This window comes from Oncorhynchus gorbuscha, unplaced genomic scaffold (assembly GCF_021184085.1).
Source record: "Oncorhynchus gorbuscha isolate QuinsamMale2020 ecotype Even-year unplaced genomic scaffold, OgorEven_v1.0 Un_scaffold_370, whole genome shotgun sequence".
Lineage (NCBI taxonomy): Eukaryota > Metazoa > Chordata > Actinopteri > Salmoniformes > Salmonidae > Oncorhynchus > Oncorhynchus gorbuscha.
The window spans coordinates 802,587-823,486 of NW_025745222.1; the positions used below are offsets into that span (position 1 = coordinate 802,587).

A 20,900-nucleotide genomic window follows, 5' to 3' on the forward strand; every position below is an offset into this window, starting at 1 on the left:
CCTGTCTCTCTCTCTCTCTGTCTCTCTCTCTCTCTGTCTCTCTCTCTCTCTCTCTCTCTGTCTCTCTGTCTCTCTATCTCTCTCTCTGTCTCTCTCTCTCTCTCTGTCTCTCTCTCCCCATCTCTCTCTCTCTCTCTGTCTCTCTCTCTGTCTCTCTCTCTGTCTCTCTCTCTCTCTCTCTCTGTCTCTCTCTCTCTGTCTCTCTCTCCCCATCTCTGTGTCTCTCTCTCTGTCTCTCTCTCTGTCTCTCTCTCTCTCTCTCTCTGTCTCTCTCTCTCTCTCTCTCTCTCTCTCTCTCTCTCCTCATATCTCTCTCTCTCTCTGTCTCTCTCTCTGTCTCTCTCTCTCTCTCTCTCTCTCTCTGTCTCTCTCTCTGTCTCTCTCTCTCTCTCTCTCTCTCTCTCTGTCTCTCTCTCCCCATATCTCTCTCTCTCTGTCTCTCTCTCTCTCTCTCTCTCTGTCTCTCTCTCTCTCTCTCTCTCTCTCTGTCTCTCTCTCTCTCCCCATATCTCTCTCTCTCTGTCTCTCTCTCTCTCTCTATCTCTCTCTCTCTGTCTCTCTCTCTCTCCTCTCTCTCTCTCTCTCTCTCTCTCTCTCTCTCTCTGTCTCTCTGTCTCTCTCTCTCTCTCTGTCTCTCTGTCTCTGTCTCTCTCTGTCTCTCTCTCTCTGTCTCTCTCTCTCTGTCTCTCTCTCTCTCTCTCTCTCTCTCTCTCTGTCTCTCTCTCTGTCTCTCTCTCTCTCTCTCTCTGTCTCTCTGTCTCTCTCTCTCTCTCTGTCTCTCTCTCTCTGTCTCTCTCTCTCTCCCCATATCTCTCTCTCTCTGTCTCTCTCTCTCTCTCTGTCTCTCTCTCTCTGTCTCTCTCTCTCTCCCCATATCTCTCTCTCTCTGTCTCTCTCTCTCTCTCTCTCTCTCTCTCTCTCTCTCTCTCTCTGTCTCTCTGTCTCTCTCTCTCTCTGTCTCTCTCTCCCTCCCTCCAGGAGAGAAGCCCTATAAGTGCATGTGGGAGGGGTGCACGTGGAAGTTCGCCCGTTCGGACGAACTGACTCGTCACTTCCGTAAACATACGGGCGTCAAACCGTTCCAGTGTCCCGACTGCGAACGCAGCTTCTCCCGTTCCGACCACCTGGCTCTACATAAGAAACGACACCTGCTGGTCTGAAAGGCAACGCAACGGCTGTGAAACGTCTGTTCGACACACAAGGCATCGCGAACGCAGCCCGTTGGATAGTTGGTCCATACCGACCCCAAGACAGGACCGTTGGACAGAGAGACCCGGGACTTAAACATCCTCTGTCTATCACTTTATTCAGTCAGCCAATCAGCCGTCCTCTTCCTCTCCACTCCTCCACCTCTTCTTAGTACAAGTACTCCCTGTTGTCTCCCAGTACTCCCCGTTGTCTCCCAGTACTCCCCGTTGTCTCCCAGTACTCCCCGTTGTCTCCCAGTGCTCCCCGTTGTCTCCCAGTGCTCCCCGTTGTCTCCCAGTGCTCCCCGTTGTCTCCCAGTGCTCCCCGTTGTCTCCCAGTGCTCCCGTTGTCTCCCAGTGCTGAAGGCGGATGGTGTTCGTAGGCCCAGATCTAGGATCAGCTAAACCTCCAGACGTCTTGACCTTAACCATAGAGATAGACAGAGGTCTTAACCATAGAGATAGACAGACATCTTAACCATAGAGAGAGACAGACATCTTGACCATAGAGAGAGACAGACATCTTAACCATAGAGAGAGACAGACATCTTAACCATAGAGAGAGACAGACATCTTGACCTTAACCATAGAGAGAGACAGACATCTTGACCTTAACCATAGAGATAGACAGACATCTTAACCATAGAGAGAGACAGACATCTTGACTTTAACCATAGAGAGAGACAGACATCTTGACCTTAACCATAGAGAGAGACAGACATCTTGACCTTAACCATAGAGATAGAACGAAGACTCAAATTTGTACGGCGTCTGTGACAGCATGGGCAGCACCAATGATCTCCATTTTAAAGTAATACATTTTTATATATATATATATATATATATATATATTATTATTTTTTTTTAAGCAGATATTTGTGATTTTAGCGCCATCTGCAGTGCCGGAGTCCTGGACCACAGGACTCCGGCACGTTTATTATATATATATATATATATAGAGAGAGAGAGGTTTGTTAACGGCTGACCTGAGAATGGCTCCCTCTGCTGGTTGGAGGGGACTACCTGTTGCTCAGTACTCAGTGGACACACACACACACAGCTCAACAGCCTGTACTGACTCTAGTCACATGATGCTGGAGTCACAGGTCAACACCAGGCTCTGGTAGAGCTGTGGGGGTTCCTAACCAGAGGTCAACACCAGGCTCTGGTAGAGGGGGTGGAAGGGCTGTGGGGGTTCCTAACCTCTGGTAGAGGGGTGGAAGGGCTGTGGGGGTTCCTAACCTCTGGTAGAGGGGTGGAAGGGCGGTGGGGGTTCCTAACCTCTGGTAGAGGGGGTGGAAGGGCTGTGGGGGTTCCTAACCTCTGGTAGAGGGGTGGAAGGGCGGTGGGGGTTCCTAACCTCTGGTAGAGGGGTGGAAGGGCTGTGGGGGTTCCTAACCTCTGGTAGAGGGGTGGAAGGGCTGTGGGGGTTCCTAACCTCTGGTAGAGGGGGTGGAAGGGCTGTGGGGGTTCCTAACCTCTGGTAGAGGGGGTGGAAGGGCTGTGGGGGTTCCTAACCATTACAAGGCAAATGCTTGTTGTCTTTGATTCTAGAAATGTGAAACAAACTATTTTTATTATCCTGGGGCATTATCATGATCATTATTCTGTTCTATTATATTTGTTATTCTTATTATTATTGTTGTTGTTGTTGTTGTTGTTGTTGTTGTTGTTGTTGTTTTTGTTCTGTAAGTAAAATACTTCCATTGGGCCGGTTGAAAGTGGACTCGGCGATATGACATCATCATATACGGCAGGAGCAGGGTGACTTCCTGTTTTGCAAAACACAACAACAACAACAACAACGAGACTCAAACCCCAATGGGTGGCCATCTTGGCAGGTTTGGTGACTTCCTGTATTGTACATAGTCTATATAGTTAGACTAGAGGAGACTAGAGGAGACTAGAGGACCAGAGGAGACTAGAGAGACTAGAGGAGGCTGGAGGAGGCCGGAGGAGGCCAGAGGAGACCAGAGGAGACCAGAGGAGACTAGAGGAGGCCAGGGGAGGCCAGGGGAGACTAGAGGAGACTAGGGGAGACTAGAGGACCAGAGAAGACTAGAGAGACTAGAGGAGACTAGGGGACCAGAGGAGACTAGAGGAGACTAGAGGAGACTAGAGGAGACTAGAGGAGACTAGAGAGACTAGAGGAGACTAGAGGAGGCCAGAGGAGGCCAGAGGAGACCAGGGGAGACAAGGGGAGACTAGAGGGGACTAGAGGAGGCCAGAGGAGACTAGGGGAGACTAGGGGAGACTAGAGGAGACTAGAGGAGACTAGAGGAGACTAGAGGAGACTAGGGGAGACTAGAGGACCAGAGGAGACTAGAGAGACCAGAGGAGACTAGAGAGACCAGAGGAGACTAGAGAGACTAGAGAGACTAGAGAGACCAGAGGAGACTAGGGGAGGCCAGAGGAGACTAGAGGAGGCCAGAGTAGACTAGAGAGACTAGAGAGACTAGAGGACCAGAGGAGGCCAGAGGAGACTAGAGGAGGCCAGAGGAGACTAGAGGAGGCCAGAGGAGACTAGAGAGTCTAGTGGAGGCCAGTGGAGACTAGAGGAGGCCAGAGGAGACTAGAGGAGGCCAGAGTAGACTAGAGGAGGCCAGAGGAGACTAGAGAGTCTAGAGGAGGCCAGAGGAGACTAGAGGAGACTAGAGGAGACTAGAGAGACTAGAGGAGACTAGAGAGTCTAGTGGAGGCCAGAGGAGACTAGAGGAGGCCAGTGGAGACTAGAGAAGACTAGAGGAGACTAGAGGAGACTAGAGAGTCTAGTGGAGGCCAGAGGAGGCCAGTGGAGACTAGAGAGTCTAGTGGAGACTAGTGAGCCTGCAGAGTACAGAAAACTAGAGAGCACTTTAAAACCATTCACGGAACCAGACAATCAGCACATTCTCATTCAAATCCATTCATTATTCAATCAATCATTGGTTGGTTGGTTGAATGACGCGTTGATGTATTGATTGACACATTATTAAACTCAGTTCAAGTCACAGATCTGGGGTCAGTTTTAGCATCCCACAGTCCTTAACCATTAACCCTGAGGAGAGGGAAACAGTCACAGATCTGGGGTCAGTTTTAGCATCCCACAGTCCTTAACCTTTAACCCTGAGGAGAGGATCTGGGGTCAAGCATCCCAGTCCTTAACCATTAACCCTGATCTGGGGTCAGTTTTAGCATCCCACAGTCCTTAACCATTAACCCTGAGGAGAGGGAAACAGTCACAGATCTGGGGTCAGTTTAGCATCCCACAGTCCTTAACCTTTAACCCTGAGGAGAGGGAAACAGTCACAGATCTGGGGTCAGTTTTAGCATCCCACAGTCCTTAACCTTTAACCCTGAGGAGAGGGAAACAGTCACAGATCTGGGGTCAGTTTTAGCATCCCACAGTCCTTAACCTTTAACCCTGAGGAGAGGGAAACAGTCACAGATCTGGGGTCAGTTTTAGCATCCCACAGTCCTTAACCTTAACCCTGAGGAGAGGGAAACAGTCACAGGGGGTCTTAACCTTTAACCCTGAGGAGAGGGAAACAGTCACAGATCTGGGGTCAGTTTAGCATCCCACAGTCCTTAACCTTTAACCCTGAGGAGAGGGAAACAGTCACAGATCTGGGGTCAGTTTAGCATCCCACAGTCCTTAACCTTTAACCCTGAGGAGAGGGAAACAGTCACAGATCTGGGGTCAGTTTAGCATCCCACAGTCCTTAACCTTTAACCCTGAGGAGAGGGAAACAGTCACAGATCTGGGGTCAGTTTTAGCATCCCACAGTCCTTAACCTTTAACCCTGAGGAGAGGGAAACAGTCACAGATCTGGGGTCAGTTTAGCATCCCACAGTCCTTAACCTTTAACCCTGAGGAGAGGGAAACAGTCACAGATCTGGGGTCAGTTTTAGCATCCCACAGTCCTTAACCTTTAACCCTGAGGAGAGGGAAACAGTCACAGATCTGGGGTCAGTTTTAGCATCCCACAGTCCTTAACCTTTAACCCTGAGGAGGTTGAAACAGTCACAGATCTGGGGTCAGTTTTAGCATCCCACAGTCCTTAACCTTTAACCCTGAGGAGAGGGAAACATCAGACTGACCCAATATCACTGTTTTGGGATTCATGTAATCTGCCTTTTTCATTTAATAGCAGGATTATACACACACACACGTTTGGTTTGCGTTTGGTTTTTTAACTATGCAGATGTAATATGATGATGAATTGTTGTAATATATTTTATAAATGATTATTAGACTGAAATGGGCAATTAAAGGTATTTTATAAAGCATGATGATAATACATTTTATGTTTTTATTTGTTTTTTTTAATCAATGAATTATATAAAACATTTTTATATATATATATAAGGTTGTGAATGTGTATTCAACTCTATCTTGTATTTTATGTGGGGTTGTCAATTCAAATGGGAGTCTTCTGACCATTCTATATCAAACTGTGAACTCATTATTCTGTACAGCAAATGTTGCGTAATGTTTTACAAAACAAATATCAGAATCACAATAAACCTATATATTGATACACGTTTCATATCGGTGTGTGTTTCTCCCCCTTTTTTTCTGCATTTTAGACATTAAGAGATAAGACGCGTTTTAAATAAAAAATATATATATATATATTGGATATATATTATGTAGATAATGTAAGCAATGGAACGTGATACGTTTTCAAATCAAATCGAACTTTATTAGTCACATGCGCCGATTACAACAAGTGTTGGAACTTTACCGTGAAATGTTGACTGACAAGCCCTTATTAAACCAACAGCCCAGTTCAAGAAGAATTAAGAAAATATTTACCAAATAAAGTAAAATAATTATAAAAAGAAACACAATAAATTAACAATAATGCGGCTATGTACCCATTGTATATAGCCTCGTTATTTTATATATTTTTTTACTTTAGTTTGTTTGGTAAATAGCTTATATCTTTTGCGAACTGCATTGTGTGAAGAGACGTAAGGGAGTGTGTTGGTGTTATGACATCTCTTGACACTGTGACAATAATTAACACAAAAATAATCACTTTCGAAAACGAGGGCTCGTCCGGGATTTGAACCCGGGACCTCTCGCACCCTAAGCGAGAATCATACCCCTAGACCAACGAGCCGCGCATGACGTCTTGCAGAAATCAAGCTGTTTTATATGGGCTATTTTCAGTGCAGTCATCTGGAAATTTTTGTGAGTGTTATGTTTACTGTTAATTTTATTGCCTATATAACTTTTGTTTATTATCTAGTTCACTTGCTTTGACAATGTTTCAAATATGTTTCCCATGAGAATAAAGCCCTTAAATTGAAATGATTTTGAATTGAGAGACGCCCTTGCCTCATATCATGAATGTGCTTTTACCGTCTCTAGACAACTCCGTTATATAAAGTGTTTATTCTCAAAGTTACCGGGATGTAAACGGGTCCTACTTATACCGGTACATTCGTAACAACTTAAAGCATTACATAAAATAAACCTCACGAAGCAAACAAACCATTCATTTATTGTTGTTGTTGATTAAATTCGACACTCTTATTGACCTCCGACAAAAAAACCCGACTTGCTTGATGGGTGAAACAAGGACAAAAACGCCACCTGCTGGAGGGAGACACGTTTTCCGCCGAGTTGGACCTCTCGCTCCCTCTCTGACGAGCTCCCCGGGGGTGACGTCACCTCCCATCGCACCGACGGACAACACGCGGATCCCTGTCTACGTGGCGGAGCGGAAGAGGAGCGCGTCTAAGCGGAGAGAGTTGTCAGCAGCGAGACGAACCGGTGAGATGCACAGTCATTTACCATACATACATACATACATACCAAACCAAACCGCGTGGTTATTGAATTAGGCTTTTCCATTTCCCTCTTAGTTAGTGACAGTAACCTACTTACTGACATAGTTGCAGAATCTGTGTTTGTAACAGTGAAACCTAGTGAATTATTCCTGACTATTTGTAAGATAATTAAACGGGTGTTTATTTATTTATTATATGTCACAACATATCGCAGTATACATGATATACGCGTGTCTTTACTTTTATTTCAAATTATATTTATTTTATTAATGTTTTCAGACTGAAAGAATTGTTGTCACTCTTCTGTGTCAAAGCCAAAGGAAAACAGTGCTGTGGTCGACGCGTTGATATGACGTGACCGCTAGATGGCGCTAATAACACCACTGGAATTACAACTAAAACTGTTGCGTGAACCGCGTGGCCGTGTTCATTTGGAAAACGTTTCGGGAACATTGCAGATGGCAATTCTAATGAATAGAGCCGACGTGATTCTACATGGCAAGAGAGTCGTGTTTGTTCTACATAGTATATGTCTATCTTGAACGTAACAAAACGTTGCATCCTGTTGAACGCACCGGGGAAGAGAGTTCAGCTTGTGTTTCTGCTTCTCTCATCTTCACTGGCTCATTGAGTTGATTGTTAAACGTCAATGTTCAGCATTACTGGGGGTGTGGTCATTTAGTCCAAACAGTTGCGTTTTTGTAATTAGTTTCTATTGGACAACTTCAGGTTGGTCCCGCCCGTTGGTTCCTAATGAAAACACCACAGATTTTACTGGGCTAAATCAGTCACTATTAAAAAATAAACCTCTCTCTGTCTCTCTCTCCCCCTTCTCTCTCTCCCCCTTCTCTCTCTCTCTCTGTCTCTCTCTCCCCCTTCTCTCTCTCTCCCCCTTCTCTCTCTCTCTCTCTCCCCCTTCTCTCTCTCTCTCTCCCGTTCTCTCTCTCTCTCTGTCTCTCTCTCTCCCCCTTCTCTCTCTCTCCCCTTCTCTCTCTCTCTCTGTCTCTCTCTCCCCCTTCTCTCTCTCCCCCTTCTCTCTCTCTCCCCCTTCTCTCACTCTCTCTCTCTCTCCCCCTTCTCTCTCTCTCTCTCTCTCCCCCTTCTCTCTCTCTCTCTCTCTCTCTCTCCCCCTTCTCTCTCGCTCTCTCTCTCTCTCTCTCTCCCCCTTCTCTCTCTCTCTCTCTCTCTCTCCCCTTCTCTCTCTCTCTCTCTCTCTCTCCCTCTCTCTCTCTCTCTCTCCCTCCCTCCTCCCCCCCCCCTTCTCTCTCTCTCTCCCTCTCCCTCCCCCTCCCCCTTCTCTCTCCCTCTCCCCTCCCCCTCTCTCTCTCTCTGTCTCTCTCTCTCTCTCTCTCTCTCTCTCTCTCTGTCTCTCTGTCTCTCTCTCTCTCTCTCTCTCTCTCTCTCTCTCTCTCTCTCTCTCTCTCTCTCTCTCTCTCTCTCTCTCTCTCTCTCTCTCTCTCTCTCTCTCTCTCTCTCTCTCTCTCTCTCTCTCTCTCTCTCTCCAGATGAACATGTCTGACTCCAACCCTCCCATATCCCCCCCCGCTCCTCTCTCTGACCCCTCCCACACCGACGCCAACCCCCCAGGAGAAGACACACACACAGCTCTCCCGCCTCCCACACCCATCCTCCAGCCCTCGTTGGCCACGGAGGGTTCCGAGGGCTCTGAGCCAGCCAACCAGGTGGCAGGAGAGGACGTGACCAGGGAAGACAGAGATGAGGCTTCTATTGACCAATCAGGGTGCGGAGGCGTGGAGGATCAGGTGACTGAGTGTGGCCAATTGGTGAGCCTGGAGGCGGAGACCGCTGCTGCCGAGGGGGAGGAAGAGGTATGATTAGCTGGTTGGCTGTCGTCATAGTGATGGCATGTTGTTGTCGTCGTGGTGACGTTATTGTGTGTGTGTGAATATAGGACTCTCTTCAGGTCAAGGGGAAAGGTTGGGGTGGATGGGGCTCCTGGGGGAAGTCTCTACTGACCAGTGCCACGTCTACTGTGGGTAAGTCTACACACACACACACACACACACACACACACACACACACACACACACACACACACACACACACACACACACACACACACACACACACACACACACACACACACACACACACACACATACATTTATGCCCCACGAATGATGTCTGAACCAACCTTTTGTTAGTTAATAGGGGTTGTGTTCCTGTCATGTTTGTCATTTATTGTCATGTCTTGTCCCTGTGCTCCCCATGCTATTCGTTTCCCTCTGCTGGTCTTGTTTGGTTCTATCCCTCTCTCTCCCCCTCCCTCTCTCACTCTCTCGCTCTCTCTTCTCTCTGTCGTTCCGTTCCTGCTCCCAGCTGTTCCTATTCCCCTAATCATCATTTAGTCTTCCCACACCTGTTCCCGATCCTTTCCCCTGATTAGAGTCCCTATTTATTCCTTTGTGATCCGTTCCTGTTCCGTCGGTTCCTTGTATTGTATTCACCATGCTGTGATTGCGTTTCGCCCTGTCCTGTCGTGTTTTTGCCGTGATTGTGTATCACCCTGTCCTGTCGTGTTTTGTGCCTTCATCAGACGCTGCGTGTGAGCAGGTGTCTCAGTCGACTACGGCCTGCGCCTACCCGAAGCGACCTGCAGTCTGTGGCCGCTTCTCCAGTTGTTTTCCCCTCTACAAATCTAGAGGATTTCTGTTATTCCGTTTTGGACTTTAATAAACTCTGTTTCTGTTAAGTCGCGTTTGGGTCCTCTTTCACCTGCATGACAGAAGGAACCGACCAAGGAATGGACCCAGCGACTTCAGACGCTCGTTACACTGCCGTCGAGATCCAAGGAGCCATGCTCGGCAGACACGAGCAGGAATTGTCTGCTGCTCGCCAGGCCGTGGAAAACCTGGCTGCTCAGGTTTCCGACCTCTCTGGACAGTTCCAGAGTCTACGTCTCGTGCCACCTGTTACTTCCTGGCCTGCCGAGCCTCCAGAACCTAGGGTTAATAACCCACCTTGCTACTCCGGGCAGCCCACTGAGTGCCGCTCCTTTCTCACGCAGTGTGAGATTGTGTTCTCTCTCCAACCCAACACATACTCTAGAGAGAGCTCGGGTTGCTTACGTCATTTCACTCCTTACTGGCCGGGCTCGAGAATGGGGCACAGCTATCTGGGAGGCAAGGGCTGTTTGCTCTAACGATTTCCAGAACTTTAAAGAGGAGATGATTCGGGTTTTTGACCGTTCAGTTTTTGGTGGGGAGGCTTCTAGGGCCCTGGCTTCCTTATGCCAAGGTGAACGGTCCATAACGGATTATTCCATTGAGTTTCGCACTCTTGCTGCCTCTAGTGAGTGGAACGAGCCGGCGCTGCTCGCTCGTTTTCTGGAGGGACTCCACGCTGTGGTTAAGGATGAGATTCTCTCCCGGGAGGTTCCTTCAGATGTGGACTCTTTGATTGCTCTCGCCATCCGCATAGAACGACGGGTAGATCTTCGTCACCGGGCTCGTGGAAGAGAGCTCGCATCAACGGTGTTTCCCTGCTCCGCATCGCAACCATCTCCCCCTCTGGCTTTGAGACTGAGCCCATGCAGCTGGGAGGGATTCGCATCTCGAATAAGGAGAGGGAACGGAGGATCACCAACCGCCTGTGCCTCTATTGTGGAGTTGCTGGACATTTTGTTAATTCATGTCCAGTAAAAGCCAGAGCTCATCTGTAAGCGGAGGGCTACAGGTGAGCGCAACTACTCAAGTCTCTCCATCAAAGTCCTGTACTACTTTGTCGGTCCACCTACGCTGGACCGGTTCGGGTGCTACATGTAGTGCCTTGATAGACTCTGGGGCTGAGGGTTGTTTCATGGACGAAGCATGGGTTCGAAACATGACATTCCTTTCAGAGAGTTAGATAAGCCTACGCCCATGTTCGCCTTAGATGGTAGTCATCTTCCCAGTATCAGATTTGAGACACTACCTTTAACCCTCACAGTATCTGGTAACCACAGTGAGACTATTTCTTTTTTGATTTTCCGTTCACCGTTTACACCTGTTGTTTTGGGTCATCCCTGGCTAGTATGTCATAATCCTTCTATTAATTGGTCTAGTAATTCTATCCTATCCTGGAACGTTTCTTGTCATGTGAAGTGTTTAATGTCTGCCATCCCTCCCGTTTCTTCTGTCCCTACTTCTCAGGAGGAACCTGGCGATTTGACAGGAGTGCCGGAGGAATATCATGATCTGCGCACGGTCTTCAGTCGGTCCCGAGCCAACTCCCTTCCTCCTCACCGGTCGTATGATTGTAGTATTGATCTCCTTCCGGGGACCACTCCTCCTCGAGGTAGACTATACTCTCTGTCGGCTCCCGAACGTAAGGCTCTCGAGGATTATTTGTCTGTGTCTCTTGACGCCGGTACCATAGTGCCTTCTTCCTCTCCGGCCGGGGCGGGGTTCTTTTTTGTTAAGAAGAAGGACGGTACTCTGCGCCCTGCGTGGATTATCGAGGGCTGAATGACATAACGGTTAAGAATCGTTATCCGCTTCCCCTTATGTCATCAGCCTTCGAGATTCTGCAGGGAGCCAGGTGCTTTACTAAGTTGGACCTTCGTAACGCTTACCATCTCGTGCGCATCAGAGAGGGGGACGAGTGGAAAACGGCGTTTAATACTCCGTTAGGGCATTTTGAGTACCGGGTTCTGCCGTTCGGTCTCGCCAATGCGCCAGCTGTTTTTCAGGCATTAGTTAATGATGTTCTGAGAGACATGCTGAACATTTTTGTTTTTGTCTATCTTGACGATATCCTGATTTTTTCTCCGTCACTCGAGATTCATGTTCAGCACGTTCGACGTGTTCTACAGCGCCTTTTAGAGAATTGTCTCTACGTAAAGGCTGAGAAGTGCTCTTTTCATGTCTCCTCCGTTACTTTTCTCGGTTCCGTTATTTCCGCTGAAGGCATTCAGATGGATTCCGCTAAGGTCCAAGCTGTCAGTGATTGGCCCGTTCCAAGGTCACGTGTCGAGTTGCAGCGCTTTTTAGGTTTCGCTAATTTCTATCGGCGTTTCATTCGTAATTTCGGTCAAGTTGCTGCCCCTCTCACAGCTCTTACTTCTGTCAAGACGTGTTTTAAGTGGTCCGGTTCCGCCCAGGAGCTTTTGATCTTCTAAAAGAACGTTTTACGTCCGCTCCTATCCTCGTTACTCCTGACGTCACTAGACAATTCATTGTCGAGGTTGACGCTTCAGAGGTAGGCGTGGGAGCCATTCTATCCCAGCGCTTCCAGTCTGACGATAAGGTTCATCCTTGCGCTTATTTTTCTCATCGCCTGTCGCCATCTGAGCGCAACTATGATGTGGGTAACCGTGAACTGCTCGCCATCCGCTTAGCCCTAGGCGAATGGCGACAGTGGTTGGAGGGGGCGACCGTTCCTTTTGTCGTTTGGACAGACCATAAGAACCTTGAGTACATCCGTTCTGCCAAACGACTTAATGCCCGTCAAGCTCGTTGGGCGTTGTTTTCGCTCGTTTCGAGTTTGTGATTTCTTACCGTCCGGGTAGCAAGAACACCAAGCCTGATGCCTTATCCCGTCTGTTTAGTTCTTCTGTGGCTTCTACTGATCCCGAGGGGATTCTTCCTTATGGGCGTGTTGTCGGGTTAACAGTCTGGGGAATTGAAAGACAGGTTAAGCAAGCACTCACGCACACTGCGTCGCCGCTTGTCCTAGTAACCTCCTTTTCGTTCCTGTTTCCACTCGTCTGGCTGTTCTTCAGTGGGCTCACTCTGCCAAGTTAGCGGGTCATCCCGGTGTTCGAGGCACTCTTGCGTCTATTCGCCAGCGCTTTTGGTGGCCGACTCAGGAGCGTGACACGCGCCGTTTCGTGGCTGCTTGTTCGGACTGCGCGCAGACTAAGTCGGGTAACTCTCCTCCTGCCGGTCGTCTCAGACCGCTCCCCATTCCTTCTCGACCATGGTCTCACATTGCCTTAGACTTCATTACCGGTCTGCCTTTGTCTGCGGGGAAGACTGTGATTCTGACGGTTGTCGATAGGTTCTCTAAGGCGGCACATTTCATTCCCTCGCTAAACTTCCTTCCGCTAAGGAGACGGCACAAATCATTATTGAGAATGTATTCAGAATTCATGGCCTCCCGTTAGACGCCGTTTCAGACAGAGGTCCGCAATTCACGTCACAGTTTTGGAGGGAGTTCTGTCGTTTGATTGGTGCGTCCGTCAGTCTCTCTTCCGGGTTTCATCCCCAGTCTAACGGTCAAGCAGAGAGGGCCAATCAGACGATTGGTCGCATACTCCGCAGCCTTTCTTTCAGAAACCCTGCGTCTTGGGCAGAACAGCTCCCCTGGGCAGAATACGCTCACAATTCGCTTCCTTCGTCTGCTACCGGGTTATCTCCGTTTCAGAGTAGTCTGGGTTACCAGCCTCCTCTGTTCTCATCCCAGCTTGCCGAGTCCAGCGTTCCCTCCGCTCAAGCGTTTGTCCAACGTTGTGAGCGCACCTGGAGGAGGGTGAGGTCTGCACTTTGCCGTTACAGGGCACAGACGGTGAGAGCCGCCAATAAACGCAGGATTAAGAGTCCAAGGTATTGTTGCGGCCAGAGAGTGTGGCTTTCCACTCGCAACCTTCCTCTTACGACAGCTTCTCGTAAGTTGACTCCGCGGTTCATTGGTCCGTTCCGTGTCTCCCAGGTCGTCAATCCTGTCGCTGTGCGACTGCTTCTTCCGCGACATCTTCGTCGCGTCCATCCTGTCTTCCATGTCTCCTGTGTTAAGCCCTTTCTTCGCACCCCCGTTCGTCTTCCCTCCCCCCTCCCGTCCTTGTCGAGAGCGCACCTATTTACAAGGTACATAAAATTATGGACATGCGTTCTCGGGACGGGGTCACCAATACCTAGTGGATTGGGAGGGTTACGGTCCTGAGGAGAGGAGTTGGGTTCCGTCTCGGGACGTGCTGGACCGTTCGCTCATCGATGATTTCCTCCGTTGCCGCCAGGATTCCTCCTCGAGTGCGCCAGGAGGCGCTCGGTGAGTGGGGGGTACTGTCATGTTTGTCATTTATTGTCATGTCTTGTCCCTGTGCTCCCCATGCTATTCGTTTCCCTCTGCTGGTCTTGTTTGGTTCTATCCCTCTCTCTCCCCCTCCCTCTCTCACTCTCTCGCTCTCTCTTCTCTCTGTCGTTCCGTTCCTGCTCCCAGCTGTTCCTATTCCCCTAATCATCATTTAGTCTTCCCACACCTGTTCCCGATCCTTTCCCCTGATTAGAGTCCCTATTTATTCCTTTGTGATCCGTTCCTGTTCCGTCGGTTCCTTGTATTGTATTCACCATGCTGTGATTGCGTTTCGCCCTGTCCTGTCGTGTTTTTGCCGTGATTGTGTATCACCCTGTCCTGTCGTGTTTTGTGCCTTCATCAGACGCTGCGTGTGAGCAGGTGTCTCAGTCGACTACGGCCTGCGCCTACCCGAAGCGACCTGCAGTCTGTGGCCGCTTCTCCAGTTGTTTTCCCCTCTACAAATCTAGAGGATTTCTGTTATTCCGTTTTGGACTTTAATAAACTCTGTTTCTGTTAAGTCGCGTTTGGGTCCTCTTTCACCTGCATGACAGTTCCAAATGTGTTTAGTGATGTCACTCTTTACAACCATTGTTCCCCTGTGAACACAGCAATACTTTTATCTCTCTCTCTCTCTCTCTCTCTCGCTCTCTGTCTCTCTCCCTCTCTCTCTGTCTCTCTCTCTCTGTCTCTCTCTCTCTCTCTGCGTCTCTCTCTGTCTCTCTGTCTCTCTCTCTGACTCTCTCTCCCCCATCTCTCTCTAGGTAACAGTCTAACTTCAGTAAAGGAGAAGGCCGGAGCTCTGCGTCTTCACAGGACCTCAGTAGGAGAGGAGGCGCGAGAGGAGGGAGATGAGGAGAGGAAGGAGGGAGGAGAGGAAGAGGAGGATAGCTGTCCTCAGTCAGCCCTGGTCACTACTCCACCACCAAGCAGAGGAGTACTGTCTACCATCACACACGCTGTGAGTACACACACACACACACACACACACACACACACACACACACACACACACACACACACACACACACACACACACACACACACACACACACACACACACACACACACACACACACACACACACACACACACACACACACACACACACACACACACACACACACGATCAGTGTAATTGATAACAGATAACATTGTCGTGACCCCGTCCCTCCCCACCAGGGTAAATCAGTGATCAGTGGAGGTCTCGATGCCTTAGAGTTCATCGGTAAGAGAACCATGACGGTCCTGGCAGAGACTGACCCTGGTTTCAGGAAGACCAAGATACTAATGCAGAGGACTGTCTCACTCAGCCAGGTACACACACACACACACACACACACACACACACACACACACACACACACACACACACACACACACACACACACACACACACACACACACACACACACACACACACACACACACACACACACACACACACACACACACATGCTCTGTGGGCAATGGTGAAAATAATGTTTCAGTTTTGAAAGTGATGAAAATGACCACATTATCTCTCTGTTGATTGGCTGTGTTCTGTATCTGTGTTCTGGTTGGTTTAGGCGTTGTATCTCTGTGTTGTGATTGGCTGTGTTGTTCTGTATCTGTGTTCTGGTTGGTTGAGTCATTGTATCTCTGTGTTGTGATTGGCTGTGTTGTTCTGTATCTGTGTTCTGGTTGGTTGAGGCATTGTATCTCTGTGTTGTGATTGGCTGAGGTGTTGTATCTCTGTGTTGGGATTGGTCAGATGCTGAAGGATGCCAAAGAGAAGGAGAGGGCTCGTCTCAGCTGCCAGCCAATCAGTGAACCCACAGCTCACTACGGAATCCTGTTTGATGACTACCAGGGCCTATCACACCTAGAGGCTCTGGAGATACTGGCCAATGAGAGTGAGGCTAAGGTAAAACACCCACACACACACACACACACACACACACACACACACACACACACACACACACACACACACACACACACACACACACACACACACACACACACACACACACACACACACACACACACACACGAGTGCAAACACAGATATACACACGGATACTATTAACCCAACTCCTCTGTCTCCTCTTCACACACCCCCCCTCTCAGGTTCAGTCGTTCCTCTCCTCCTCTTCTCTCCTCTCCGGTTCAGTCATTCATCTCCTCCTCTTCTCTCCTCTCAGGTTCAGTCGTTCCTCTCCTCCTCTTCTCTCCTCTCAGGTTCAGTCATTCATCTCCTCCTCTTCTCTCCTCTCAGGTTCAGTCGTTCCTGTCCTCCCTGGAAGAGGAGGATCAGGAGGAGATAAAGAAAGAACTGATCGCCATCAAGGACATCTTCGTCAGCCACACGGGAGAGGAGGAGGAGGAGGGAGAGGGAGAGGAGAAGGAGGGAGAGGAGAAGAAAGAGGGAGAGGAGACGGTGGATAGGGGTGATCTAAGTCCCCAGTGTTCTACTCCTCTGTGTGAGTTACAATACTGATAAACACAGCTGGGTCCTTAAATACTGATAAACACAGCTGGGTCCTTAACCTCTGATAAACACAGCTGGGTCCTTAACCTCTGATAAACACAGCTGGGTCCTTAAATACTGATAAACACAGCTGGGTCCTTAAATACTGATAAACACAGCTGGGTCCTTAAATACTGATAAACACAGCTGGGTCGTTAACCACTGATGAACACAGCTGGGTCCTTAAATACTGATAAACACAGCTGGGTCCTTAACCTCTGATAAACACAGCTGGGTCCTTAAATACTGATAAACACAGCTGGGTCCTTAACCTCTGATAAACACAGCTGGGTCCTTAACCTCTGATAAACACAGCTGGGTCCTTAAATACTGATAAACACAGCTGGGTCCTTAACCTCTGATAAACACAGCTGGGTCCTTAACCTCTGATAAACACAGCTGGGTCCTTAACCTCTGATAAACCCAGCTGGGTCCTTAACCACTGATAAACACAGCTGGGTCCTTAAATACTGATAAACACTCCTGGGTCCTTAACCTCTGATAAACACAGCTGGGTCCTTAACCTCTGATAAAACACATCTGGGTCCTTAAATACTTATAAACACAGCTGGGTCCTTAACCGCAGCTCAGTTTAAACTGTTTCTAACCTGTCTATCTACGGGTACCAGAGTTGGCATGTTGTGTCCTAGCAGCTCAGTTTAAACCGTTTCTAACCTGTCTATCTACGGGTACCAGAGTTGGCATGTTGTGTCCCAGCAGCTCAGTTTAAACCGTTTCTAACCCGTCTATCTACGGGTACCAGAGAAGGCATGTTGTGTCCTAGCAGCTCAGTTTAAACCGTTTCTAACCTGTCTATCTACGGGTACCAGAGTTGGCATGTTGTGTCCCAGCAGCTCAGTTTAAACCGTTTCTAACCCGTCTATCTACGGGTACCAGAGAAGGCATGTTGTGTCCTAGCAGCTCAGTTTAAACCGTTTCTAACCAAAGCAACAGGAAATGGCCTTAAAGACCAGAACCAGCCCACCTGTTCTGACACTGTGATTTGACTATTAGTTGTTCAACGTTTCTTCTGAAAAATATAATTTCTAAAAATGGTCTAAGAAGAACAACATTGGCAGGGCAACTCAAGCAAAGCCAATATGCGGCAATAATACACTGGGCCTGTAATTTACGGCACAAACCTCAGAACTGGTTTATAATTGGCTCATTGCTACAGAACTGGTTTATAATTGGCTCATTGCTACAGAACTGGTTTATAATTGGCTCATTGCTACAGAACTGGTTTATAATTGGCTCATTGCTACAGAACTGGTTTATAATTGGCTCATTGCTACAGAACTGGTTTATAATTGGCTCATTGCTACTGAACTGGTTTATAATTGGCTCATTGCTACAGAACTGGTTTATAATTGGCTCATTGCTACAGAACTGGTTTATAATTGGCTCATTGTTACAGAACTGGTTTATAATTGGCTAATTGCTACAGAACTGGTTTATAATTGGCTCATTGCTACAGAACTGGTTTATAATTGGCTCATTGCTACAGAACTGGTTTATAATTGGCTCATTGCTACAGAACTGGTTTATAATTGTAACCTTGACTCAGAAAAGGTTGGTGACCATTGCGATAAAGGGGCGACAGGGTAGCCTAGTGGTTAGAGCGTTGGACTAGTAACCGGAGTGCTACTGAACCAGCCGACCTAGACCCTGTCTCACTGAACCAGCAGACCTAGACCCTGTCTCACTGAACCAGCAGACCTAGACCCTGTCTCACTGAACCAGCAGACCTAGACCCTGTCTCACTGAACCAGCAGACCTAGACCCTGTCTCACTGAACCAGCAGACCTAGACCCTGTCTCACTGAACCAGCAGACCTAGACCCTGTCTCACTGAACCAGCAGACCTAGACCCTGTCTCACTGAACCAGCAGACCTAGACCCTGTCTCACTGAACCAGCAGACCTAGACCCTGTCTCACTGAACCAGCCAAGGCGTAGTGGTACTGAATTAGCAGACCTAGACCCTGTCATACTGAACCAGCAGACCTAGACCCTGTCTCACTGAACCAGCAGACCTAGACCCTGTCTCACTGAACCAGCAGACCTAGACCCTGTCATACTGAACCAGCAGACCTAGACCTTGTCACACTGAACCAGCAGACCTAGATCCTGTCACACTGAACTAGCAGACCAAGACCCTGTCTCACTGAACCAGCAGACCTAGACCCTGTCTCACTGAACCAGCAGACCTAGACCCTGACTCACTGAACCAGCAGACCTAGACCCTGACTCACTGAACCAGCAGACCTAGACCCTGTCTCACTGAACCAGCAGACCTAGACCCTGTCATACTGAACCAGCCAAGACGTAGTGGTACTGAACCAGCAGACCTAGACCCTGTCTCACTGAACCAGCAGACCTAGCCCGTGTCTCACTGAACCAGCAGACCTAGACCCTGTTACACTGAACCAGCAGACCTAGACCCTGTCTCACTGAACCAGCAGACCTAGACCCTGTCTCACTGAACCAACAGACCTAGACCCTGTCTCACTGAACCAGCAGACCTAGACCCTGTCACACTGAACCAGCAGACCTAGACCCTGTCACACTGAACCAGCAGACTTAGACCCTGTTACACTGAACCAGCAGACCAAGACCCTGTCACACTGAACCAGCCAAGACGTAGTGGCACTGAACCAGCAGACCTAGCCCCTGTCTCACTGAACCAGCAGACCTAGACCCTGTCTCACTGAACCAGCAGACTTAGACCCTGTTACACTGAACCAGCAGACCTAGACCCTGTCACACTGAACCAGCCAAGACGTAGTGGCACTGAACCAGCAGACCTAGCCCCTGTCTCACTGGACCAGCAGACCTAGACCCTGTCTCACTGAACCAGCAGACCTAGACCCTGTCATACTGAACCAGCAGACCTAGACCCTGTCTCACTGAACCAGCAGACCTAGACCCTGTCATACTGAACCAGCAGACCTAGACCTTGTCACACTGAACCAGCAGACCTAGATCCTGTCACACTGAACTAGCAGACCTAGACCCTGTCTCACTGAACCAGCAGACCTAGACCCTGTCTCACTGAACCAGCAGACCTAGACCCTGTCTCACTGAACCAGCAGACCTAGACCCTGACTCACTGAACCAGCAGACCTAGACCCTTTCTCACTGAACCAGCAGACCTAGACCCTGTCTCACTGAACCAGCAGACCTAGCCCCTGTCACACTGAACCAGCAGACCTAGACCCTGTTACACTGAACCAGCAGACCTAGACCCTGACTCACTGAACCAGCAGACCTAGACCCTGTCTCAATGAACCAGCCAGGAACTAGACCCTGTCTCAATGAACCAGCAGACCTAGACCCTGTCTCACTGAACCAGCAGACCTAGACCCTGTCTCACTGAACCAGCAGACCTAGACCCTGTCTCACTGAATCAGCAGACCTAGACCCTGTCTCACTGAATCAGCAGACCAAGCCCCTGTCTCACTGAACCAGCAGACCTAGACCCTGTCATACTGAACCAGCCGACCTAGACCCTGTCTCACTGAACCAGCAGACCTAGACCCTGTCATACTGAACCAGCCAAGACGTAGTGGTATTGAACCAGCAGACTTAGACCCTGTCTCACTGAACCAGCAGACCTAGCCCGTGTCACACTGAACCAGCAGACCTAGCCCCTGTCTCACTGGACCAGCAGACCTAGACCCTGTCTCACTGAACCAGCAGACCTAGACCCTGTCATACTGAACCAGCAGACCTAGACCCTGTCTCACTGAACCAGCAGACCTAGACCCTGTCATACTGAACCAGCAGACCTAGACCTTGTCACACTGAACCAGCAGACCTAGATCCTGTCACACTGAACTAGCAGACCTAGACCCTGTCTCACTGAACCAGCAGACCTAGACCCTGTCTCACTGAACCAGCAGACATAGACCCTGACTCACTGAACCAGCAGACCTAGACCCTGACTCACTGAACCAGCAGACCTAGACCCTTTCTCACTGAACCAGCAGACCTAGACCCTGTCTCACTGAACCAGCAGACCTAGCCCCTGTCACACTGAACCAGCAGACCTAGACCCTGTTACACTGAACCAGCAGACCTAGACCCTGACTCACTGAACCAGCAGACCTAGACCCTGTCTCAATGAACCAGCCAGGAACTAGACCCTGTCTCAATGAACCAGCAGACCTAGACCCTGTCTCACTGAACCAGCAGACCTAGACCCTGTCTCACTGAACCAGCAGACCTAGACCCTGTCTCACTGAATCAGCAGACCTAGACCCTGTCTCACTGAATCAGCAGACCAAGCCCCTGTCTCACTGAACCAGCAGACCTAGACCCTGTCATACTGAACCAGCCGACCTAGACCCTGTCTCACTGAACCAGCAGACCTAGACCCTGTCATACTGAACCAGCCAAGACGTAGTGG

At 49.1% G+C, this 20,900-nt stretch overlaps 2 protein-coding genes, 2 long non-coding RNA genes and 1 other non-coding gene across 6 annotated transcripts in view; 4 read left to right on the top strand and 1 right to left on the bottom strand.

Annotated features, from left to right (window-relative positions):
* LOC124018000 (Krueppel-like factor 3) overlaps positions 1–1,740 on the top strand; it is a 40,357-nt gene extending 38,617 nt beyond the window's left edge. For both annotated transcript variants that reach the window (XM_046333254.1, XM_046333257.1), the window contains one exon: positions 979–1,740. In XM_046333254.1, coding sequence (XP_046189210.1) covers positions 979–1,160 — 182 coding nt within the window. In that variant the 3' untranslated portion in view covers positions 1,161–1,740. The remainder of the gene's footprint in view (positions 1–978) is intronic.
* A 2,131-nt stretch (positions 1,741–3,871) lies between these two features.
* On the top strand, positions 3,872–4,540 carry LOC124018005. Its single transcript, XR_006835546.1, has 2 exons — positions 3,872–4,259; positions 4,356–4,540. It is a non-coding gene; the product is annotated as an uncharacterized LOC124018005 (long non-coding RNA).
* Positions 4,541–4,691: 151 nt separating this feature from the next.
* Positions 4,692–5,716, top strand: LOC124018006. Its single transcript, XR_006835547.1, has 2 exons — positions 4,692–5,180; positions 5,249–5,716. It is a non-coding gene; the product is annotated as an uncharacterized LOC124018006 (long non-coding RNA).
* Positions 5,717–6,223: 507 nt separating this feature from the next.
* On the bottom strand, positions 6,224–6,295 carry trnap-agg. The gene has a single exon. It is a non-coding gene; the product is annotated as a tRNA-Pro (tRNA).
* Positions 6,296–6,823: 528 nt separating this feature from the next.
* The window catches only part of LOC124018009 (protein NOXP20-like), a 33,567-nt gene continuing 19,490 nt past the window's right edge, over positions 6,824–20,900 (top strand). Inside the window, exons 1-7 of the mRNA XM_046333263.1 lie at positions 6,824–6,951; positions 8,474–8,797; positions 8,881–8,965; positions 14,744–14,940; positions 15,162–15,296; positions 15,733–15,885; positions 16,240–16,444. Of these exons, the coding sequence (XP_046189219.1) occupies positions 8,474–8,797; positions 8,881–8,965; positions 14,744–14,940; positions 15,162–15,296; positions 15,733–15,885; positions 16,240–16,444 (1,099 nt within the window). The 5' untranslated portion in view covers positions 6,824–6,951. The remainder of the gene's footprint in view (positions 6,952–8,473; positions 8,798–8,880; positions 8,966–14,743; positions 14,941–15,161; positions 15,297–15,732; positions 15,886–16,239; positions 16,445–20,900) is intronic.